The sequence below is a fragment of the Antedon mediterranea genome, chromosome 9 (assembly GCF_964355755.1).
Source record: "Antedon mediterranea chromosome 9, ecAntMedi1.1, whole genome shotgun sequence".
NCBI lineage: Eukaryota > Metazoa > Echinodermata > Crinoidea > Comatulida > Antedonidae > Antedon > Antedon mediterranea.
The window spans coordinates 20,990,565-21,016,829 of NC_092678.1; the positions used below are offsets into that span (position 1 = coordinate 20,990,565).

A 26,265-nucleotide genomic window follows, 5' to 3' on the forward strand; every position below is an offset into this window, starting at 1 on the left:
AAATAATAAAGTGTCGTGGATATATTTGTTAATATATTGAATAGGGTATGAACAATATTAAAATAATAAAGGCAAATTATTACAGCGTGCGAATTCTTTGACACAAACATGGATTCTAATCTTCAATGTCGTAACTCTTTATATGGCTCTGGAGCAGCTGGCTCTGGAGCTGGCTCTGGGGGGATGGGGGAGGAGAGAGGAGGAGAACTCGCGCGAATATTGAAATTTCAACTGGAGACCTCTAGGCCTAGGGCCAAGCTAAAATCAAGAACGCAGATTTGAATGAATATTTGATTATCTGGTTTTAGTCATTGGTAAATTCAACCTTCCTTTAGTAAATATATTCATTTTTTAGAGGGATAAATTATAAATATCTTTGTTACCGTAATATAATTTTTCTAATAAGCCTAGGCCTAGCCCTAGGCCCTAGTAGGCTAGGCTAGGCCTACTATCTCTAAGACTAAGCCTATAATATACTACTCTAGGCCTAGGCCTATATAATATTATTATATAGGCTAGGCTTAGTTTAGGCCTACATGATGCCTAGCTAGGCCAGTACACAGTCACAGTACAGTAGTAAAGTAGCTAGGACAGGTAAGTACTAGACTACTATTCTAGGCCTAGTATACATACAGTAGTAGGCCAGAGTCCAGAGAGAGTAGTACAGTAGCTAGTAAGCCTAGACTATAGTCTAGTATTATTATAAACCTCTCTAGAAAATAATCAGCCTATTTTGAATTTAGTTGGATAATAGATCGACGAAACCGAAGTCTTCCAGGCACCGTCCGCATATTTTATGATACCCATTTATGTGCCAAAATATTATATCTTCTACAAATAAACAGAATCACTTATAGCTCATGCTGTAAACTGTCTGCTGCATGCATGAACTGTTTGCCTCGGTCTGTCCACCAGAAGTACAACAGCCATGACTATACTGTAGGCTAAGGCTACAGTAGTTAGTATTATACTTTATAGTATAGATAGACTAGCAGAGTATAAAAAGGTCTAAATAAATAAGTGGCTAGGACTAGCCTTAGCTAGCTAGGTAGGCCTGTCCCTTCCCCGTCTGTGAAGTGTAGGGGTGAATCTAGAACCAGGCCAACCAGCCGTACTTATGCCAACTCATACCAAGACTAACAGGACAAATGAATATCTCCTAAATAAGAACACAACAACTTTCAGGATGAAAATTCTTGACTCGTTTTTTTTTTCACAGTAATTTAATTGAGAAATACTGTACACATAACCAACACAATGGACCAAAAGATAGTAATTCTGTATGAAACTGGTAAACTTACAGGTCTCACCAAGCTTATCAACTCTTTAATTGATGCCCCACAGGTTAGTATAGTAGTATACAATTACACTTTACAGAAACAATATCTGACTTCTGAAAAAATGATAATAAAAAGATTATCCCATTCATTTTATAATTTGTTATTAGTTTTCTTTTCTCTGCTTGTTTAGAAAATATCTGACATGTTGACTAGGCGGGTAATTGGCACGGTTGGTGATCCTATCATCCTGTTGAGGGCGCTGTTAAAAGGCTGCGATAAATATGAAGATGGTATGAAAGCCAGACACATGGTTTTTACAGCCTGTATAAACCTACTACAAGATTCTACCATCAATGTTAAGGTTGCCACGGATATCATTGCATTTCTTCTGGTCGAGGTAATAAAAAGTGTATATTAAATAATTCTCATTTTTGTTTATGTGTTCTATAAATTTCAAGCACACTAGAAAACTGTTGAGAAGCCCTAATTTAGATTCTGTTTTCGTACAAGTCTCTACTCTAGGCAAGCAAAAAATCTTTCTGATTAAACTAACAAAACACCCTACACATTGCACAACCCATCTCTGAGACACATCTCTTGTAATCACTTTTTTGTTCTACTATATGTTTCTAGTTTAAATCAAAAATGTCTGAATATGATTGTTAACTTTTTTAATTACATCCTTTTTTAGACTGATAAGCTATCAAGCAGCAGATTGGCAGAATTGACAGACTTTTATATCGAGGCTGTAAAAAGTAAAGAGCCTGCAAGTGGAAGGTAAGGCCATAGAGTGTAACTCTCCCATAGAGTGTAACTCTCCCATTAGCCCCACTCCATAGTGCACTATGTGCAGTAGGTAGGACATCTTAGCTGAACCGTTCTCGCCCACATAGAGGTAACTCTCCCATTAGCCCCACTCCATAGTGCACTATGTGCAGTAGGTAGGACATCTTAGCTGAACCGTTCTCGCCCACATAGAGGTAACTCTCCCATTAGCCCCACTCCATAGTGCACTATGTGCAGTAGGTAGGACATCTTAGCTGAACCGTTCTCGCCCACATAGAGGTAACTCTCCCATTAGCCCCACTCCATAGTGTACTATGTGCAGTAGGTAGGACATTTTAGCTGAACCGTTCTCGCCCACATAGAGGTAACTCTCCCATTAGCCCCACTCCATAGTGTACTATGTGCAGTAGGTAGGACATCTTAGCTGAACCGTTCTCGCCCACATAGAGGTAACTCTCCCATTAGCCCCACTCCATAGTGTACTATGTGCAGTAGGGAGGACATTTTAGCTGAACCGTTCTCACCCACATAGAGGTAACTCTCCCATTAGCCCCACTCCATAGTGTACTATGTGCAGTAGGTAGGACATCTTAGCTGAACCGTTCTCACCCACATAGAGGTAACTCTCCCATTAGCCCCACTCCATAGTGTACTATGTGCAGTAGGTAGGACATCTTAGCTGAAGCGTTCTCACCCACATAGAGGTAACTCTCCCATTAGCCCCACTCCATAGTGTACTATGTGCAGTAGGTAGGACATCTTAGCTGAAGCGTTCTCACCCACATAGAGGTAACTCTTCCATTAGCCCCACTCCATAGTGTACTATGTGCAGTAGGTAGGACATCTTAGCTGAACCGTTCTCACCCACATAGAGGTAACTCTCCCATTAGCCCCACTCCATAGTGTACTATGTGCAGTAGGTAGGACATCTTAGCTGAAGCGTTCTCACCCACATAGAGGTAACTCTTCCATTAGCCCCACTCCATAGTGTACTATGTGCAGTAGGTAGGACATCTTAGCTGAACCGTTCTCGCCCACATAGAGGTAACTCTTCCATTAGCCCCACTCCATAGTGTACTATGTGCAGTAGGTAGGACATCTTAGCTGAACCGTTCTCGCCCACATAGAGGTAACTCTCCCATTAGCCCCACTCCATAGTGTACTATGTGCAGTAGGTAGGACGTACATCTCAGCTGAACCGTTCTCGCCCACATAGAGGTAACTCTCCCATTAGCCCCACTCCATAGTGTACTATGTGTAGTAGGTAGGACATCTTAGCTGAACCGTTCTCACCCACATAGAGGTAACTCCTTCCCTCTGAGGTATCTGAACTGCTATCCTGTAAAAAACATGACTATGATTGAACCAAATCACCTAATCGACATAAGTACTTCACAATTTTTGTAGGGCATTTGAGCTGTTACCAAAGATATTATCATCACTGACATCAAGGGATAATGTTCTCCATGGCAACAATAATATGACTGGATCAAAGTTCAAAGACTATGTGCTTAATAATTTGTGTTCGAGTAGGTAAGTTGGATATGAAATTTATAGACATCAGACCAATTATACATTAACTATGATCTAAAAAGTTTTTTTTACGAGAAAAATGTTTTATCTTTTTATTTTTCATAGATGGGAACCTCACTGCATCCTACCACTGACTTCTATGGTCAGGTAAATCTTGATTGTTAATTAATAATTTTTTAATTTAACTTCATAAAGATCCATTATGATTTGCAGGAGAATTAAGAGGTTTACTGTTAACTTTACCTACTCCTGTTAAATATTCATGAGATTAATAATGAATATTCATTTTTATTAAAGGGAAATACCCATGGTGAGCGACCAACTTGCATTTGTAATGAAGAAGGTTATTAGGGGATTCCCCATCATGAATTTCCAAGAGTTACCACCACTTATCTACCAGCTTCTCGTCCTAACGACCAAGGTGAGTTTTTCATTTGTTCCATTTCAAACAGATATATTTTTTCTAATCAAATAAACTTGGTACCTTCTTTTTCTGCCTATCTTATGCACTTGTCAATTGTATGACCCAATATACGACACCCGGGAGAGGTGCATCATGGATGTGTAATCTACAAATAATTATGCGTCAAAAAACAATGGTGTGTCAATGTCCGTCACTTTACAACCCACCATATCATGAACAACATGGTCACAATGTGTCAAAATGGATGCGTCATGGTCACTTTTTTTGGTGCAGGGATGCGTCATGGTATTCATAAGGTATGACATACATCAAACAAATGACGCACCTCTCCTGGGGTTCGTAAAGTGGGTCATACAATTGACAAGTGCATTAAACATAAACAAATAAAAAACTATTCTTTCCAGAAAGAATACTATCAATTTAAATTACTAAACATAATTAACTGTTTATTACAATCATCAACATGATCATTTTTCCTATAGGGTCATAAAGATTTAGTTTTAAAAGGAATACTGAATTTCTTTAACAACGTTGAAAAGCAAGATATAGCACAAGAAAGTGAGGATATATTTAGGTATGTGTAGATGGTATATAAGTATATTTAAGTATCAATTTACAGTCTTATGCTCTGTCTACACTATCAAGCTTTATGTGACGAAAAAAATGTGATGTGCCCATCCATATATGTACATGATAATGTCATATCATTGCCATATTTAATCATATCACTACCATATCTGGGGACATCACACCTTTTTTGTAAAAATAAAGTTTGATAGTTTAGAAAGGGCTTAAGGGAGCTATTTTTTTTTTCCTCTGACAGGATTTGAACTCAGGACCCTAGATCATAAGTAAACCACCAAGCTACAATTCCATGTTGTGTTTCTAAAATCTTGTAAATATAAAAATTAAAAAAAATGATGTTTTTTTACATAGTGTATCAGCAACCACTAATGAAACAATACAACACACAGAGGGTACGGTCATTGTGCATGTAACATTTGCAGTGAGACAAGATCAACCGCTGGGAAAGGAGTTGGTTCGAATCCTAAAGGTTTCAATTTCTCGTTTTTAAATATCAATATATCTATATCATATAGACTACAAACCCAAAGTCTGTACTCTAATTGGCCCAGTTTTTCCATATTCTATTCTGCTCTGAGGCCCTTATAAAACTGTGATAGTACCTGTAGTTGACACAGAATGAATGAGAACCAGTATCATAGCGTCTGTGTGTACTCACTGGCTAAACCCAGAGTACAAGGGGCCCCAGAGCATGAGCAGCCCCAGAGCATGAGCAGCCCCAGAGCATGAGCAGCCCCAGAGCATGAGCAGCCCCATAGTATGAGCAGCCCCAACTACCCAGCGTCAGAGCCTCTTATTTAGTACCTGAATCAAGCCGTCTCAACTGACCTTATTTTTATTTGTTATAGGATAGACAACAAGGGGACCCAAGTGCAGTATTGCAACCATTTTCCACAGCGTTGATACTAGCAATCTCTAGAATACATTCTTTCACTGAACAGGTTTGTACAAAATATGACACGAACGATACTATCAGTAAAACTAGATATTTTAAACAATGACAAACACGTTTGTTTGTATGCATCATATAAAACAGCTCGATCCTGTACCACCTCAGTGAGTACCTAGGCCTACACATCATGGTGCTTATGTCAACAGTGTGGGTAAATTAAGAAGGCAGCCTTGCTGCTAAAGTTGTATGAAATTACAGGTGTAATGCTACAATTTATGCAAATCAATGCTGAAACAACTAATTGGCGTAATAAAGGAGCATATTACGTACTACTTTCAATAACGGAGCATATTATATTATTAGTTTTATTTGTATCTATTTTTGATTCTTCTTAGATGATCTCAATCTTGAAGACGTCAATATTTAGGTGCTACAAAAATATAGAAAAACACAATGAGTCCAAGTTTATTGCAGGTACTGTTTTAATTTATTCCACAATTAGGGGAACATGGAAAAATCAGCACTGTAGTCATGTTATAACACATAGATTATCTGACAAAATTCTTAGACAGTAGGAAGCCTTTTGCCATTTTCCCCTAACTGTCCAGGCTGAGTGGACTGTAGAGCTAAACTCTAAACATCCAATTTAAAAGACAAAATGCTAACATCTGTGCCAACTTACCAACTAACTCTTGTAAACCACATTCAAATATGTAATTGTAGCCAATTTATTGTCCACGTGTAGTCCTGCTTTCCCTTAAAAATAAGACATTTAAAGTTTGTGTTTTTTTAATTTTGTCTAGAAATTGCTCCACCGATTCCTGACATTGCATCAGATATTTTAAGCATTGTCAAAAACAGGTGAGATTTGGATCAGTCAATTAGTAAAGTAAATAATTTTAAAAGAAATAAATAAATTTATAGATACTATCAGTAAAACTATATATTTTAAACAATCACAATAGTCAGACAGCCACGTTTTTGTATGCATCATATATAGTACTGATCATATAAAATCTACAATAAATGTACAGATTTGTCTATTCTATAAATACAGTATTCTATAAATATTTTATGATTCAATTCTTTTGTTTATAGTTCCATGGGATGGGACCATGTAACACACGGTCTAATCGAGTTGGGTTTTTCTCTGATGGAATCTTATGGACCAAAAGCTGCGTTTGGTAAAGTACCAGTACATGGTATGTAAACACTCTAAATGACATCTAAATGATTCCACTACCTGATAATAATGCAAAAGCTTATAAAATAATAAAAACACTAACGAAATATAAACATGTTTAGGATTGACATGTCACCATACCTACACTCATAATACAAGATAAAGACAAACAAAAAGTTTAATATACATTCCTGTTGTTTACATCAGCTGCTACGATAATACAAAAGCTAATATAATATAACACTTTCCAACCAACTATATATAAACATATTTAGTTTATATACATATTTAGTTTGATACAATTCCTTTCTAATGATCATGTTATAACAAAAGCATTCTTCCCAAGAAGTTTGCCTCTATAGAACTATATATATCCAAATAATACCAAATAATACCAAATAATAAGTCAATCATAATCTTTAATTTAACTTGTTTTTTATATTATTGTTTTTGTAATATTTACGTGTTTAATGCAATACTTTGTAATGTTTATATTTTTTATTTTAGATTGTAAAAGGATCCCAATGGAAATAAGCTGATAAGCTTTTTGGGCTATCCTGGAAAGTCTTTTATAAATGTATTATTTGTAATGTCCGTAATTTATGTTATCACTTTGTATGTATTTTTTATGATGATTTTCCAAATAAATTCAAATCAAATCAAATCCAAGATTTAAAAGGTTTTGGATGATTAATTTAAAATAAAATGAGAATAAAAAAGAGAGAAACAGCTCTTTTAGTACGATCCCAAAAAAACAACTGTAACAAATGTAGATGGATTTCCAACAATATTTTCCAGAGCCTACAGCCATATTAACTCCATCACAAAAAGCCTGCCATCTTGGAATCTCCATCCTACAAGAAATCTTCAAACTGCAAGAAGCTGCCAGACAGGATGTCATTGAACAAATCCTTAACCATCTGATCACCAGCTCCACACATCCCGTTCATCATTACTTAAGTATGTACTTTCTTTGTCTTTTAAAGCTCTGTCTGCAAACTTTATGTGACAAAAAATGTGATGTGCCCATATGGACATGATGATGTCAAATCACTATCATATTTGGGCATATCACGACCAAATTTGGCCACATCAAATTTTATTGTCAAACTAGATTGATAGTGGAGACAGCTTTAGAAGCTTATATGTTAGTAACAAAATTGGAAAACCAACAGAATATTTTTTTCCTAAGTTTGTCCCTCCTCCACTTCCTTATTTGGAATTGTTTCATACTGAATGCTTATTGGTCATTTGTAAAATAACTTTTATCCAATTACAGAACTGTTGTCCAACATTATCGAAGCTTCACCACAGACGGCGCTAGATTATCAATCAAAGGTGCGAGAAACATTTGACTACCTAACGCAACTTCCACTGGACACAGCCAAGGGATTGCTGGTTGCTATTCAGCCTCTCGTGAAAATAAGCATGACACTTAAAGACGCCCTCATGCTTATGCTCCGCAAAGCCCTTTTCTCAAGGTAGATTATCTTTTTCTTCTTTTTTTATATTCTAATTTTCTCTAATTTCATGTTTCTTCTAATCTATTGTAATGGAGACATAATGGTACCCAATTCTTTTTGAGATTTAGTAGCCATAAAATAAGCCTACCTTTAAGAATAATGGAGTTCATTGCATGAAACTCTAAATCACCCAGTATGGTGTTACATCTTGCCATTACTTTTTATTTTCTTTTGTTTAGACAAGTTGAGAGCAGAAAGCTTGCTGCTACTGGATATCTACTGATTCTTAAGAACTTTAAGGTGTATGGCAGTCTTCCATCCAGTCAGTCTAGCCAGATAGCCTGCTCATCATCTCAGGTAATATGTCCCCTTTTTTCCCGATTGATCTAGAGTTTTTTTTATTATTTATTCTTTATGCTGGGTATCCTCTTCAGTCAAAGACTATTCTCCCAGAGGGTCGAGTTATGATGAGTGGTTTTGTGTGTCAGTGGCTGTGTGTGTACTAGTATAGCGAGGTAACCTCATCTCAAAAGAGTGTTCTTTATAAAGTGCTCATGGGATAAATGTGTACACTGGACCGACGGTTTATAGTCCTTATCCGAGAAGACTCGTTTTACTACCAGAACCATGGAGAGAGTGAAACCCTTTTCATTTCATTTCATTTCACATTTATTCAATTAATGAAATCTTAAACAATATAAACAAATAAAGATATCATTAATTAGGATCAGACTTAGAGGCCAAGGCCTGTCTCAGTTAGACCCAACAAAACATATAACAAAATAAAAATTTATACAAATTAGGTAAAAGTGGCATAATAATAATACATTATGAATGATAATTTTCCAAATAATTAAACTTAATTCGATGCCTGAACCCTTGCTGGTGTTATGGCTACATATTACAGTTCCACGCTCTTAGCTGCTCGGCCACTCACTTGCTAAGTTTATTAAACAAAAAGATCCTAGAGATCTTTGTTGTTCTTTCTGTTCATTCATTTTTAAGTAAAGCAAATAAATTATAGTATCACTGCTAATAAGAAAGAGAAAATCAGAACTTTATAACTACATGTTTTGAACTGATGTCTCTGTTGAAGGTTGTCGTTGATGTTCACCAGAAGACTTCTCCAGACTATGAAGCCATTGTCTGTTCAGAGATCTTGGGGAGTTTACGGCGTACATTCAACCAGCAAGCAGACGTCAGACTGATTCTATACGAGGTACAAGAAAATAAACTTTATGTATTTGTAAGATAGTAAAACCACATAAGGTGTAACATTTTTTATACTTGATTTTACTAAATCCAGTCCTTATTCCAATAGGGTTTGTATGAAGCTCTCGCCAACAACCACAAGTTGAAAGGTCAAATCCTAGAGCTGTTGTACAATCAATTTCAGCGATACTATGCTGAAGATGAGGAGGTGCTTCCACCAGTCAAACTGGAGCCATGCATCACTGCCCAAGGAGACAACGTTTATGTTACAGAGCCACTTGTAAGTACAGAACTACTGAACTGACTATAACTAATTATATCCCATGGTGGGCTTATAAGTGAACGCAAAAGAATGAAGAAGTCGCTGATGCATGTTTCAGCGTACCTCCATATACAAAATCCTAGTCATGTATCTTGATCATTTTTGCAGACACACCTCTTAATGGCAATCTGTCACAGCTTGTTGTTCTGCAAGAAAATAAGAGGACAAACAGATGATGAAGAAGAAGACGAAAACGTGAATGTTTTGAAACTTGTGGACAAACTGGATGAAGTAATGATGACGTTAGCTAAGAGAATGATTAGCAGTGAGATGGAAGACTTTGAGCTTGTAAGTGGAATGGAACTACAGGGGACACCTTTGAGACCCAACAAAGTGTCCCCTTAATAGGGTTATCTCCTTTATAGAGATTGAGCCGTAATATTAAGACATATGCTTCTCCTTGTTTGTTTCACAGAGAATTGTCCCCCGAATAGGGGTTCTACTAGAACCATTAAAAAAAAAACTTGATAAATAAATCAATAATCACTGTTTTTTACTGAATGAGATAAAAGGAAATGGCTACAGTATATGTTGGTTGGTATTTTTCTTTCAAAAAGCTCAATACATACAAGCCTAGCGTTAAAAAAAGAAGCCCCATTTAGCTTGATCTCTAGGTTGACTAAAAGAGAAAAGTAGTAGTAGTGGTAGTAGTAGTATCACAGGAAGAAATACTAAATAACAATAATAACTTCTTTTTTGTCTGCAGGATAAATCTGCGGATTATTCAATGGACCATGGAGTGGGCATTCGTAACAACATATTTGCGATATTGGTTCTTGGTATCTATGAGGTGCTACTGGAGTATGTGATTAACAATGGACAGTACAGGTAAAAACTATAGTCTGGCATACTAGTCTTCCATACATATATCACCCACTCGAAATAAAAAAACAATATCAAACTAGTTTGAAAACAAAAGTGTGATGTGCCCAAATATGGTAGTTATATATACCCAGATATGGTTGTTATATACCCAGATATGGTAGTAATATGACATCATCATGGGCATATCACATGTTTTTGTCACATAAAGTTTGATAGTGTAGATATATAAACTCAGCGGCCTTTCAAAGCTGGGCTGCTCATGCTCTGGGGCCCCTGGGTTCAGCCAGTGACTAAACTAAAAACTCTTTTCTGTTATCTTGTTATGTATATGTTTTGAAATAAAATAAAAAAAAAAAGAAAACTCTTTCTCTTTGAAGTTCAACTCGTTGTGATCAGGTTCTTGGACTGTTCAACAATTACCATACATTGTCTGGTGTCTTGAAAGAAAAGGCTGGAGGAAAGAAAGGAAAAGATACAGCAAGGAGTCTACTATCAGTGAAATTTGCTACTGAAACGTTAAGGGCGCTATTGAGGTATCTAATTTTATATTGTATTCTGGGTATTTAAATCATGTTCTATCTGGAAACAATACATTTGTATACATATACATACTTTGTACATGTTTTAACCTGTCAGTATTTGTTTTTGAAGTTTAAACAGTCCATCGCACGATGAAGGGTTAACATCATTGCGCCAAAACCCAGACTTTGTTCACCACATACTCGCAGTTACTCTGCAAAAGATTCATCAAATCGACACAAAAGGTCATTGCGATGGCCCAGAAGGGACAAATAAGGACAAGATATTCATTTATTGTTCAACATTAGCGAGGTAAATTGGAGATTATAGAGGTTTATCACTGAATTCAGTTTGATTAAATTTTATCCAGTTTGATCCAGTTTCATTGAGATTGATCCAGTTTCATTGAGATTGATCCAGTTCCATTGAGATTGATCCAGTTCCATTGAGATTGATCCAGTTTTATGGAGATTGATCCAGTTTCATGTAGTTTGATCCAGTTACTGAAAACCTAACACTGAATAAACATTATTTTGTACATTTTTTTATTTTCGTTTTTTATGTTTTTAGAGTATTTCTGCAACAAATTATAACACCAACTATTGAGAATCAAAAGAAAGATAAGGTGAATATTTCAAAACATTTGATACAAAGTATACAATTTCACTGCAACAGAACTCAATTGTCTCATTCTGTCTAGACATTTTGCGACAGCCTAAGGGTGTGCATATGATGGCCATCTTGTAAGAGAACTGTAATATCTTTTAACAATCGTTCCTACTCGTTACCATTATACTTTATAATTTAAATTAAAAAAAGTTTGTGTATTATCAAAGTTTCTTTATTTTTCAAGAATAAGACAATTACGCAAATGTGTTTAGAGACGCTGAATAGTATTGTACACATCATCTGCACACGGTATCCAGACAAGATCCGACAATTTCTCGACCTTGTTGACGTTGAGTGCGATAAAGTTGATGACAACGAACAAGAACAAATTCATGCTTACATCAAAAAGTTTCAGGTACTTTTATGGTTTAATTTCGATATTTGCCTACAAGTCCAAACTCCTGGGTTCAAATCTTGACACTTTTTTTAAATATATATATATATAGGTTGTTTTTTAGTCTCATTCCAAAATTGTTTATATCTCTACCAAGCTACCTTCTTTGTTTTCCACTCTTATTCAGACTCTACCCTGGCTCCCTTTGTTATATTTCTTTTATTCCTATCCACCCAGGCAGCACTTGCCAGCTTTATACTATGACGTTATCCAAATTCCTTCACTTGCACTGATGAAGGGCTAGTGTTGCCCGAAAGCTCTGCTAACTTTTCTGGCTGTTTACTTTATCGTTTTGATTTAGCTTTTCGCTTTTTATTTTCTCCATTGAGATCCAGCCACTGATACCCACAGCATTGTCATTTTTTTCAGTAATTTGCCTTTGGATTTATATATAGGTTGTTAGTTATAATTTTATTTTCTGTGTTTTTTTTCATAAAATATATACTGTATACCTTTTTCATTCTTATAAACGTTGTTGTTTTCGGTAGCGATTACTGATTTCGTACTTGACAAGCGAAGAGGAGGATGTACACTTAAAAGATGCCGTTCATTTCTGCACTATTATAACGCTTCTGTCAAAACTTCTCAATGCAGAGCGCCCTCAGGTAAAAGTTGGTTTATATATATTATATTGTGAATTGTATACATGTAATAGATGTATTGTCCCCCTGAAAAATTAATTCTTAACAATTTTTCTGTTGAATATGCCACTTTAATGTCACCAAAAGTATTTACCTAAAAAAATGTAATTTAAAACAAAAAATTGTCAAATTGGCTGACAGCCAATGGGTTTTTGGTATTTATTTTGTAATTTTATAAGTGAAAACATAAATTTTTTCCAGTTTTTTTTCTACAGAAATGATTTACTTTAATAAAGCTACAAAACAATCTATTCAAAGTCTGATTTTATTAATCTTTATTTTTCATGTTTTTGGGGGAAAATACATCTTTAACTAAAAAAGTATTTTTTAATCAAAAATTAATTAATCATTCCAAATGATTCTTAACATTTATTGTTTGTATTTTTTAGTTCACTGAGCTTTACACTTGGTTGTTGCGTGTTTGCGCTGAGAACAACCCAGGTATGTCATTTCTTTACTAGATGTAGATCACACTAATGCCTAAAGCTCTGTCTACACTATCAAACAAATACGGTAGTGATATACCTAAATATGGTAGTGATATGAAATCATCATGTCCATATATGATCACATCATCATTTTTATTGAAAACAAAACTTTACACTGTTAGTACCTTGTATATATTCAGAAATAATATTATAATAACCCAGCTGTAAAGTTTAAAATGCCAAAAATTCATGTTTTTTATTGTAGATGACATTGTCCTGTCAAAAGCTCTTATGTCATTACTTCTCAATCTCACAACTCGTATCAAGAGCGGTGTTAAATTGACGCGCGACATCTCCCAGGATATTCACAGTCATCTCGGAGACATTGACGAAGATGTTGAGGTCGGGAACAGCTCAAACTTTTCGCTTATCAATCCAAGAACAGCTGCGCCCTCTATATTGGTAAGCTTAACCGTTAGTCCTTGTTAATTTACCCAATGACGCTGAAACCATGCAATGGGTTCAAAATGATACTTTCTACAAAGAAGCAATAATATATATAAAGTCTTAGATGAATTTTGAAAACAACCGACACTATCACTTTGACATTGCCAAGATTCAAACCAGGACTCTGGGATTAGTAAGCAAGCATATTAACCATCAAGCTTCAATGCCACTAACCATTGTTAATATATTCATGGAGCTATAACACTTTATAGCTCCATGATATATTATTCGTTTATTTTTTTCGTTGCAGCTTTTGCTTGTGCCTCACATAGAACAGGCTCTGGAGGAGACTGATTGGATCCTGGGCCAGATGATGTCACAGCTCTCCAGTGTGGATGTCACTGATCCAGGTAAAACTAACCCACTTGATCAATTTATTGTAGTTCTTTTACTGGTATTATGCCTTTTGATTCATTGGATAATTTTGAATTATCACCAAAAAAAAGCAGATATCTTCTTCGATAATAGATTGTTAAAAAAATAACCCCTTGTTGAGGAAACTTGGAAATCTCTCCAAATATGTTCATTGATGTAAAAAAATATGAAAGAAATTTAGAAAAAGTAAATGACAGTAGTAACAGAATTTGTTCTAAAAGAGTTGAAAGGTCACATGTCTGTATCTGTTATAATTTCATGTCTTATACATGTACATGAATGTACCATAGTGGAATTGTAAATTATAGATTATTTTATAAATGTATTTTAAATTCTACAAAAGGGAATAATTCATAACGTGTACGAACATTGATGACTTTAAAATTAAAATTTAAATCGTTGGAGAATATACAGACAGAATTAATGACATGGTCATAAGCGAAAATAAATGGTGTTAAAATCTTATGTAAAATTATTTTTTAAATGTTATGAAAAGAAAATTGATGTGTCTAGAAAAGGGTATTTTATATTAATCAATGAAAAGTGAGCTGCATGTATGTTGTTAGTCCCTGTGGTGGTTATTCAAGCGCGGCACAAGTTTGATGCGATTCATATTTGACTAGTACTTATCTAAGTATCCTATACCTAATTGATTAATGAATCGTCCTGTTCTGTGTATGTTAATTTATTCAGAAATACAGCCTCACATGTTTGTCACATGTTACAACAGTATCATTTGAATTATTTTTAAAGGTAGTTTATGGTAAATTTATTTTTATTTATTTAATGTATTTAGTCACATGTGGCCAGGATTACCAATTGTAAATTAATCACTGTCCTATCCCCATGAACAGGGGCTATTCTGTGAACCAGTTCACTGGGATAACCCCTAATCGTCTCGAATAATGAACTGGGTACTTTAAAGTACACACGGTCAAACTGTACACTGGACCTATGGTTTGTAGTCCTTATCTGAGAAGATTTGTTCCACCACCAGAACTAGAAGCGAACCCATACCGATATTGTTGGCACTTTAGGTACGGTAAACGGCTCCCTTGCCTTAACCACTTGGTCATTTGACTCGCTCGTAAAAATATACGACACTGTATTTAGGAAATTACCTATGATACAGTGATATACAAATTAAGACATTTGCTTTTACACACTAGAAGAATTGGCTATTTAGTGCTGTTTGTAATATATTTTTTTATTGGCTTTACAGACACACAAGCCTTGTTTACCAATTACGAAGACAAGGAGAACATGATATGTATACGTCTTGGCTTCCTCATCAATTCCTTCCATGAACTTGTCCAGTCGGTCATTCCAGTTGGTCAATCTATAGATGCCCTTTTGAAGGTGTTGATTCATACATACACAACCTTAAATCAACTCTGTAAATATGTAAGTACAGTGAATCCCCTTCTTTGGGACACTCTTATTCTGGTGACCCTCCTTAATAGGACACTTTTTTGTAAAACGAACAAAGACTTTTAACACTAAACGCCAACCCCTAATCAGGGGACATTCGTATTTTAGTGATGCTCTCATGAAGGCAACACTTTCCTTTGAAATGATCAAGGGCCATAGATTTTAACACTGCGGCCAACCCCTAATCAGGGGACACCTCTATTAAAGGGAGACTTCCCTTTGAAATGATCAAGGGTCATAGGTTTTACCACTAACTATGGCCAACCTCTAATCAGGGGACACACTTTTTTTAGTCTCAGAGGTGCAGTTCAGTACTAATCCAGAGTTAATGATAATAAACCATATTTAGGTGCTAATAAAAAATGTTGCGTTTCTTTTCCAATACTGCATGAACGTAATTAACGATGTTGAACGTTCTGCGTATTTTAGTATCTTCAATCTATTCTACTCGAACGATTCACCATTTGTTTTTGTCTTGTACAAATAATGATTTACATCTAATATATTTTTTACGATACTATCTATTTCCTTTTGGATTTGAACATTTAATGAGGCGTAGACGTATATTATAGTGTTACGCTTTGACATTTGAGCATGTGAATTAGCCAAATGTAGGACAAGCAGTCAAGGTTTAGCATTGCCTAATTGTACATTGCAAAGTTAATGTTAGGACCTTAGAGATAAAACAGAGTAATTAAAGACATTGAAAGGTTAAAGTTCAAGAGTAGATAATAGTTAAGACACTGAAAGAGTTTGAGCAAGACAATATAATGTTTGAAATCGAAAAAATTAATTCCACTGATATGATATTATAAATTATTAAATTAAAACGAATCAAATTTTTCACACCTGATTCTCTGTACTGTTACTCCACAATTGATTAATTTTCCAGTATCATTAGGTAATACACAGTATCACATAGCATGCCTACATTTGTTAAGGTTATGCCTATGATACACATGTGATGCATATGTGACACTGTATTACAGAATTTGCCTATGATACTGGTAGAGTTGTACATACAGTACAGAATCGATTATATTTTCTGGATTTGGTGTGTAGACTCCCAACCTTCCTAAAGATCTGTCTACACTATCAAACTAGTTTGACAAATATAGTAGTGATATGCCCAAATATAGTAGTGATATGCCCAAATATAGTAGTGATATGCCCAAATATAGTAGTGATATGCTTAAATACGGTAGTAATATGACCTCATGTCCATAAATATGGATACGGGTTGGGTAGGTTTGGCCAGTATGCGTACCTTTTTATGGCCAGCGGGCGTCCCGGAAACTGCGCAATATGGCCAGCGGGCGTCCAATTATTGCGCAATATTTGTTCAATGGCAGAGTCCGCTCCGTGCATGTGAAATACGTACAATGCGACAGATTATATACATAATTAATTTTATATATACAGAATTTGCAAGTAGGGCAAGCCTGAACTGAGGCCTCTAAAATCCAATCTATCTTTTCAGTGCAGGCTAGCCTAAGTTAAACTGATTTAGTAAATTATACTACTGTATTTTAGGGCCTAATTAATAACAATAATTAGTAATAGTTTTAACTATTATAATGTCAATCAAAAAACATTTTAAATGAAAGTTCACATTATTTAATTTTTTTTTTCTGATAAATAATAATAGTACGTGGCCGGCCGGCATCTCGCGCGGAAAATGTAAATATAACGCCCTCTCTGTCGCATTGTACGTATTTTTCACACGCATGGAGCGCGCGGACGCTGCCATTGAAAACATATTGCGCAATAATTGGACGCCCGCTGGCCATATTGCGCAATGTCCGGGACGCCCGCTGGCCATAAAAAGTTACGCATACTGGCCAAAAACCTACCCAACCCTGTAGTAAATATGGGCACATCACATTTTGTTGTCACATTAAGTTTGATAGTGTAGACAGAGCTTAAGAAGTTTTTTTACTGAACATTACCAATACAAATGTCTTTATTTCTTAACAGTATTTGAATGTTTATGAGAAAGAGAATGGACATTTTTGTGAAAGGTTCGAGAAGCTCATTAAACTGTCGGGAACTCATCTAACGCAACAAGTCTACGCATGGATCACGTATGTACAGGTACATAACCATTTTCTATCATTTAACTTGTTGGTTAACATGCTTGCCTTCTAATCCCAAGGTCCAGGATTCGATCCTGACCTAGTCCCAGGGTTGTAGTAACCCAACTTACAACTGTTTCAACGCCACTCCCTAAGCCTCAAATGAGACTTATATACACGCACGATAAATTATAACATAGTTTATCCATCCTGTAATTGGCGAGTTACTCACTGTTGGATGCGTATGAAATTAAAAAATTTAAAAAATCCAGGCAATTACCAAATTTAGTGTAAAGGTATAATTTTATAGTATAGTTTTCAATCTTTTGGATTGGAAACACATCAGTGTTTTTCGAAAAGAAATTTACTTGTCATTTTGAGTATGTAACTATGTGTTGGAACACTCAGAGAATTACAATGGCCGTATATATGCAGTGGCATAACGTAGAAACCCCTGCTTTAGGAACCATAATTGGCCTTCCAATGCTGGAGGCCTCGGGCGTTTTTAGCCTTAGACTCAAGGGCATCTGGCTTTATCCAGTGAGCGCTCATAGCCGTTACGCCACTGTATATATGAAAGTATGATATATTATACAAATAATGAATGTTTATGAGTGCAATGGTACAAATAATGGCACGAGGTGAATGATGAAAGGTTATATCAACGAGGCAAAGCCGAGTTGATATAACCTTTCATCATTCACCAAGTGCCATTATTTGTACCATTACACGAATACAAAACATTCATTATTTGTTTTATATAACATCTAAATAACAAACAAAAATGTTTCAAAAAGTACTATTTAACGATCGTTGAATAGTGCGTACTATTGCACGCCATGTGACCCACATTCGTCCAATCAAATGACAGGAATTTATATAGGTGTTATATAAATATAATTATAACATAGTCATAATTTACTCGGCTAATTCAGTGCTATTTTGTGAATACGAGCCAATAAGATATGTGTACTGCTTTCTGTCTACTGGTTCCTTGGAGTTCAAAGTCGACCTAGCTGTAAAGCTCCGTCTACACTATCAAACTAGTTTGACAAAAAAAGTGTGATCTGCCCAAATACTGTAGTGGTATGCCCACATATGGTAGAGATATGACATCATCATGTCCATATATGGACACATCACATTTTTTTGTCACATAAAGTTTGATAGTGTAGACATGGCTTAAGGAGTTGTCAGTAATGATGAATAAATAGTAATGAATATAGATTATATGTATATAGACTATATAAACGACTGGTAATTTAAAATTGATTTAATATTGATTGTTTACTAACGGAACAAAGATCATGACCCAATTGCAATGTGGTCTGCACTTTTTTTAGATGGTGTATGCACATCAATTTGTGATGTAGGCCTATCACTTTCGAATATAAATCCATTACAAAGTGACGCTCCATAATTGTTTAGTGTGAAGTATTTCACTTCGACCTAATTAGGGTAATGTCTGCAGTTAAACACAAGAAAATGATATGCTACACGAATTGAAAAGCATAAAATAGATCTTTATTCGACAAATATGCCATTATTTTGGTTATCAAACATCTCATTATGTATTAATTATGTAACATCAACAACAATGGCATTCTTTTCTGTGGATAATTCAATTATATAAAACGTTAAATTTCAACTTAATTATGCAGTATGCAGGCCTACCGTGTACTCAGTAACATCAACAAGAATTCAATAACTTAAAAACGTTAAATTTCAATTTGTAAAAATCTACTGATTGCAACTATGAAAGCAAAATGTGCACAAACCAATGCTGTTCATATATTCTTTTGGACTTTGGTGTCTTCGTTCAAAAATATAAAAATAAAGATTACTTTGGAAATTGCGAAAAGGAACCAGACTCTATGAAGCTAACAGGGACCGATTTGGATCGTTTGACTGGAGGAGATTCTGTAACTTCAAAGACTATGTCCTGGCGGTAGTTCTTGGTGACGTTTATGTTCTTTGCCACGTGATAGTTGATAAAGCATTCTCCTTTATGAAGGTGGACTTGACAAGAAAGACAGCCGAAGTATGTATCGCGCCGTCTGCCACATTGTGTCCGTACGTTAATGGCGGAACAGTGCTTGCAGTTGCGACCTCGTCGAGGGAACTTGACCAGAATGTGACTTGCATCATCCAGTACTGGTGCATTGGCGTCGTCTTGCACCGCAACGTTGTCACCAGCATCGTCTGTTTTGCTGCTGAAATGTGTATACGGAATAACAGTGCTATGGTTAATTGATTTCTGCGATAACTGGTTTGAACCGGTTAAAGGCCGTTTTTGCGTGGAAGTGTTGCGACCTGGTACTGCTGTGCATTCTGATGGTTCTAGCACCTCTTCTGAATCTACAAGACCCATGAGTTGTTTGACAATATTCATTGTAAACTCAAAGCGGTTGATGCCGGAATGAGCCGAGTCGAACAACACGTGAGCGTTGTTGATGGAAATATCTAACAACAACCAAAAAATGTGTTTCCACCACGTATTACACATGTGCTGGATGTGTGCGCATGATCGCAATAAACAACATTCTGGTCGACGGTTTGTATACTGTTGGTGTTTCTGGATGATCACAGGACACGTGACCTCTTGGACCTGGTAGCGATTGCTGTCAACGTTGTACACTCTACAATTGATGGATTCTTGCTGCATACAGTTCATAGTTGAAAGGTTGTACACAAGACCTTTCTCGCCTCTCCAGACAGTTGTTATGACCTCTGTGAACTGGACACTTTTTATTTCTCCTAGGGCTAGTGTATCGATAGTGACTTCTTTCAGTTGTTGTGGGATGTTGAACCGCTCTGCGCTGATATACACTCCTTTGCTGTAAAGTCGTCTCGCTAGGTTCGAACTGACAAATATTCCACTTGCAAAGACGCTATGAAACTTTCCGACTAGTGGCCCAGTCAATCTCATAATGGCTGCCTCTGTCGCGTTGCTGTACTCTTGGTTGTCGTAATTTTTATCACTGTGCGGGCCGTAGATCTCAATATTTTTCACGTATCCGGTATCGGCGTCAACAAGAAGCAATACACGCCAACTTTTAGCGGAATAAAACGGTACGTTTGGGGTTGCTTCGCCCTTCAGACCTATCATTGCGTGTTTCATAACCATTGCACCACCAGGCGTGTACATATTTAGACAACTTTCCACCAATGGCTCCAGGAATTTGCATACTTTGTACATCGGGTTCTGCCGACACGCTTCATCGCGCCTTTCTATGTTGTTAATATAACTTGGATCACGCCACGGATTACTTAAACGCAAGTACGTATGGAGTTTGGAAAAACGTGTATAGTTCGGCGCAGGAGACATCCAATCTAAAGAAAGCATTGGGTGGTTTCCCCAATAGTCCATCAGGTTTGGTAGGTTAACGATGGACATTCCAAGACAAGCCCCGAAGAGCGTCATGAGTTCATTTTTACCAGCGATTGGGAGCCACCCACCGTCTTGCCAATTCCACCACTCTCGTTTGGCGTCTCTCTTCTTCTCTTGGTAATACTCGACGTAATTGTTCGTATCGTTCTTTATCTGTTTGTATAAAGACATCGGAAAAAACGCATGGAAGTAGTCCAGTTCATCACTTAGATTGGACAGATCACCAATGGCACCTGCCGTGTATGTTGGTGTCTGTATCATCGGTGAGATCACCATATCTGTCCACGAGAGATGCGGTGAATCCTCAGCCTCTGAGTGGTTTGATTCCGTATCTGAGAGATCATTGTCGCTAAGTTCTATCCAGTCGTCCTCTTCCATCATGCCTTCACCTACAACTAAAGAAAAACAGTTGTATTGTATTAGTTGTGCCGATTTAACAATCATCAAAGATCAACACTGCATCTCTACACAACTATGTTTTATCACAACAAGAATCTATCACCGCTACTACAACACCAGCATTGAAGTCACCTTCATCAATGATCTCTCTAGCAATATTACTTTCGAAGTGTATTTGATACAGGTAAATAAACGGAAGGAACTTGTTCATTGATAATTAGACCTCAGGTTTAAGCTACGTCGCCATTGATCACGTTCCAGTGGCCAAATAGATATCGTGAAAATGAGATCAATGTGAACGAAGCTTTAAGGAGTTTGAGATATATATTATACATTACCTTGACACGCATTTGATTCGATCATCATCTGTGAGTCGTCGTCTTCATCGCTACTTTCGTCATCATTTCCTAGAGAAACAAATGTAAACGCACGGTAAACAAACAATATTATTATTAAGAGTGGGTTCACATGGTCATTAAATCAGGGTCGTTTGTGTTAATAAAAAGACTATAATGTGTCTATTATATAACCAATGTATTATCAAATACGATACAAGAAATACAATTTATTTTTCGAAGATTCAAAATTTGAATACAAGTGAAAATTGAAGAAATGATCATTCTGCCCTCATCGGTGACTACAATGTTTTGTATTTCTTTTTGCCTTTTTTTTTAATTAACAAAACGAACTTAAAAACATTGTTTACAGCGCAGAAATTTTATAATACATTAATGTGTTGAACATAATAATGATTATTCGAAAAGTGCTAAACCCCACCCCCCCCCCCCCCCCCTGATATTTCCACACAATCTTTTTTTTTTTAAATTTGGAATCACCCCCACACAATGTGTCTGTATCCGCCCTTTATAAATTTGATGGAAGTGGTTTTTTTTAAATTGAAAGGATATAGTTGTGTCCGCCTCAATGTGTTATTGAACAATATTCTACAATACATTCTGAAACCATATTATTAGGCCTATTGTATTGTGATGGAATTATACACATATTACCTACTGACTGCGGAACTTAGTTCGTTGACCTGTAAACGTACGTTAAACCAGGGAGTTGTACAACTCCCTGGTTAAACGCAATAGGAAATCTGTAGTCAATATTATACTTTGATGATAACAATCTTATTTTAATAACAATACCAATAGGGCCTATTCATGGTAAACATTACGTAGCAAGCATAATATTGTTGGCTAGTAGTGATAGCATAGCGTTCAAATCATAGGCCTATAGTAAATATAACTATCTAAGTAATTTCCCCCGCAATTATGAATTAGAGGGATTTGATATTAATGTTATTAATAACGCCCTGAACAATATGTATTTGTTAATAATATTGTAATTAAGCATCTATGTGCGTCATTAGAACGATTATTAATAATGGTGAGTATTGAACATACTTAAAAAATAGATTTATTTGTTTTATAAATAATAATTTACCGGGTATGTTAATAGGCCTACAAGTCTGTTATCAAAAAATAGGCCTACAGCAGGTACAGATTTTGTTTTTTAAATTAGCCATACATTTTATTTAAATAAAATCATCAAAAATCACTCTTAATGTCAATGAAAAGTGGTTGTATCTTTAAAATGTACAGTATTTACAACCGTAGTAGAATACTACTTTATTTATCAAATGTAAGCGATAGTGACTATTTCTATTTAAATTATTCTGTTTTATATATAAATATTCATGAATTAGTAATTACAAAGTTTTATTCAGTACCTGTTGTTGTACCACCATTACGAGGATCGCTTGTTTGCAGACGTGTTGCAAACATCGTTTCAGTCCTTACGCCTTGCTGCTGCAACGAACCGTCAGAATTCTGCATTTTGCGAGGATCAGACGATGAAAACATATCAATAAGACCGTCATCGTTTACGTCTTCCAGAGGCTCCAACTTGACATCGGTCGGTTGTAGCATTGGGGTACCTCGAAGCCTACGTAAAACGGCACAAAACGCTGATTTTAAACCGTCGAAAACGTACTGTGTTTACACGACGTAAGCAAAATGGCGGTTATTGCTTGTTCTCGCCGTGACGTTCGTTGTTTTTCACAAACCGGATAAGGGAATGACGCTACGTCATATGCAAATGAGGTACAATGTGAAACGTAAACGGTGCGAAGCGTGACTCTATAGACACGTGACCATTTGAACAGACGAGAGGTCGATCGTTTGTGTGTGTAATGATGCGTGAATTTGATTGGATAGGGATTTGCATTGTGTACAATAGGCATATTACATACAATACTGTTACTGTATCAGGAACAGAGTGCGTAATCTGGGCCTAACATTACTCTAACCACTTTTAATCGTTTGATGCTTTGCTATTCAGACAATGAGCTAATATTTAAAATGTCATCCCTTTCTATCCTATTTGTTTATTATGACCTATCCATAGCTTTACTGTATTGTATAAATGAAATAAAACATTGTAACGTTTGATTATAACAGTATAACAATAATGTATGTTCATTGATTGAATAAAGTTGATTTGGATTGAAATTGTAAGCGCCGTAGTAATTCGTATATTTTATTACTGTCGGATTTACTTTGCCTACTTTTGTTATTTTTATAATATATTTGGGCAATTTATTCTTAAAATATATAAGCAATAATGGCAATTTATTTTCTTTATCATCATTTTCTCCGACAATTCTTATAATGAATACAAAATTGTTCAAGCGCAGCTAGCAACCGATCAATTCGTTTACTAGTTTGACAATTAAGGTAAAATAGGCTTGTTTTACTGTTTTTAACCTGAACTCATGTGTTTATATAAATGTTAGTATTTTTGTTTAAATGTTCGTATGTTTAATTTGGCTTTGCATAGGTGGTAGGTGGGAAATACAATCTTTTTTATGTGTCTTTTTTGTTGTTTCCTTGTGTTCAGGCTTTTCCTTTGTTGTTGTGCGTACTTCTAAATATTGCATTTGTTTTTTATGTGATTATGATGGAAATAAAAATTGATTGATGTCTTAGATTAAAGTTGTATTGTCCGCCTGAAAAAATAATTTTTTTGTTGAAATGCCATTTTAATATCAATATGAATGTTAGTCTTTTTGTTTAAGTGTTCATTAAGTTGCTTATTTCACCTTTGCATGGTGGCTAGGAAATACAACCTTGTCTTTTTTTGTTTTTTTTTAAATACATTTCCGTAGAATGTATCTTAGATCTTTACCATACGACCAACAAAAACTTGGGTAAAATGTATATAATACCGTATCCCTATATATAAATATATATATTTTAGGCAGCGCAATCGGAGCAACTCCAACCAGAAGACGCCAAAGTCGGTGACAAGGGGAAACGAAAGAAGCAAAACAAAGATGTGAAAGTCGATGCAAAGGCGAGGAATGCACAGAAGGTTTTACGAGGTTCGCGTCCCATACCAAACTTGATCTACTCCATAGAGCAGTACGAACGAATCTTGATCAAACTTGGAAAGAAGGCTAAGGTAGGCCTACAGTAGACACCGTTAGTAACATTGGGCCTAATTATTTTCATGTTGACGACGACCTGACACCAACATAAGCCTACAAAGCCGCCGGAACGCTCCGATACCCTCCTGCGTATGATTCAAAACGCCGCGATACCCTCCTGCGTATGATTCAAAACGCCGCAAAAGCCTGCGTATGATTTAAACGCCGCGATTCACTGAGTATGATACGCTAACTTCCGTTGATTACCGTATATTTTTCTCCAATTTCTTGTTAGATAAACCTGATGGAGCATGTAAAACTAAGCACATCACGTGATTTCCGGATCAATTTTGCCGTAGTGGAGGCTTCGTTGGACGACCCGGATGTAGAAGAGGTATCTTTCACCGATTGTCATACAGTTTAATTGTGTCAAAAAGAGTTTGTTAAAAAAAGTTGTTAAAATTCAAAGAAATATAGGCTAAATTGGTTTTGTTCTTTTTTTAGCAGACTTCCGATGACAACACTAGCATTGGAGAAGAGGAAACACCAATGAAAAAAACAAAACTAAGTAGAGGAACGAAAAAGAAAGGGAAAAACTAAACATAACTATTTTAGTACGTTGCTGGTATTTAGTTATTTTGAGCCAAGGAAAACGGTAAGATCGCCGAAATAGAGCCCCTAATATTGGGACACCTTCGAAAATGTCCTTTGAATATCCGTTGATTGTAGTGTGAAGACATTGTTTGACAGAAAAATGTCCACTGAGTAGGTGTTGGGCGAAGTAGTGTATACAGTATATACAAAACATTAGCACACGTCCGTTTCACGGGGAAAAAGTGTCCCCTTGATAGAGGTGTCCAAAAAGAAGGATTCTACTGGCACATAACGTTTTCAGAGGAAATCGAAAGGAAGTATACATTTTAAAAAGCTACGTAAGGAAGTACGGTGCCTCCTATATCAGGATGTTTTGATATTCCGCCTTGTTTTAGGGAGAAGAGAGGAAGAAAAACTTGTAAATATATATTCTGTCGACACCTTGTCTTAATATAGTTAGTCTTACCAATCATTATTAGTGTTAACAATTTATATTTTAAATATATTCACGCTGTATATAAAATATGTATTTACTATAGACAGTATCAATGGTAACCGAACGTCTTTAATATGCTGCATGCTAACTAAATGGTCAAAATGTTTATTGCGCATGCTCAATGAATAAAATACGTTACGATTTATAAAACCTAACAAAATGATTAACATTTTAATGTTATGATTGTTTTTGGTATTAATTGATTATAAATATTATAAAATAGTTTTCGTTAAATCTGTTTTAGAATCAGTTCAGTTCAGTCTTCTAACCCTTGATGGTTCAGGCACCACTGCTGACTTTTGGACAATCCTCCTCCATCGTTCCCTGCCCTCTGTAGCTCGTTGTGAGTCAATAAAGGTCAAATATGTCCATTCCTTGATGTTGTCTTCCCACCTCTTTCTCTGTCTG

The 26,265-nt window shown here is 35.9% G+C and overlaps 2 protein-coding genes across 2 annotated transcripts; one reads left to right on the forward strand and one right to left on the reverse strand.

The window, feature by feature from the left end:
• The first annotated feature begins 219 nt into the window (after positions 1–219).
• On the forward strand, positions 220–26,265 carry LOC140058314 (Fanconi anemia group I protein-like). The gene is made up of 33 exons (XM_072103878.1): positions 220–314; positions 1,220–1,344; positions 1,471–1,677; positions 1,972–2,057; positions 3,474–3,599; positions 3,705–3,746; positions 3,897–4,020; positions 4,506–4,597; positions 4,960–5,077; positions 5,457–5,549; positions 5,896–5,974; positions 6,304–6,361; positions 6,599–6,702; positions 7,482–7,643; positions 7,963–8,164; positions 8,386–8,503; positions 9,243–9,365; positions 9,468–9,638; positions 9,789–9,968; positions 10,387–10,508; positions 10,883–11,038; positions 11,157–11,336; positions 11,595–11,649; positions 11,878–12,048; positions 12,576–12,692; positions 13,118–13,169; positions 13,422–13,618; positions 13,914–14,013; positions 15,261–15,442; positions 17,447–17,563; positions 24,599–24,802; positions 25,063–25,161; positions 25,272–26,265. The coding sequence occupies exons 2-33, from the start codon at positions 1,258–1,260 to the stop codon at positions 25,365–25,367; spliced, it is 4,020 nt and encodes a 1,339-aa protein (XP_071959979.1). The 5' UTR covers positions 220–314; positions 1,220–1,257; the 3' UTR covers positions 25,368–26,265.
• Positions 18,862–23,493, reverse strand: LOC140058485 (piggyBac transposable element-derived protein 4-like). The gene is made up of 3 exons (XM_072104109.1): positions 23,070–23,493; positions 21,673–21,741; positions 18,862–21,330 (listed from the first exon to the last, which is right to left on the reverse strand). The coding sequence occupies exons 1-3, from the start codon at positions 23,266–23,268 to the stop codon at positions 19,385–19,387; spliced, it is 2,214 nt and encodes a 737-aa protein (XP_071960210.1). The 5' UTR covers positions 23,269–23,493; the 3' UTR covers positions 18,862–19,384.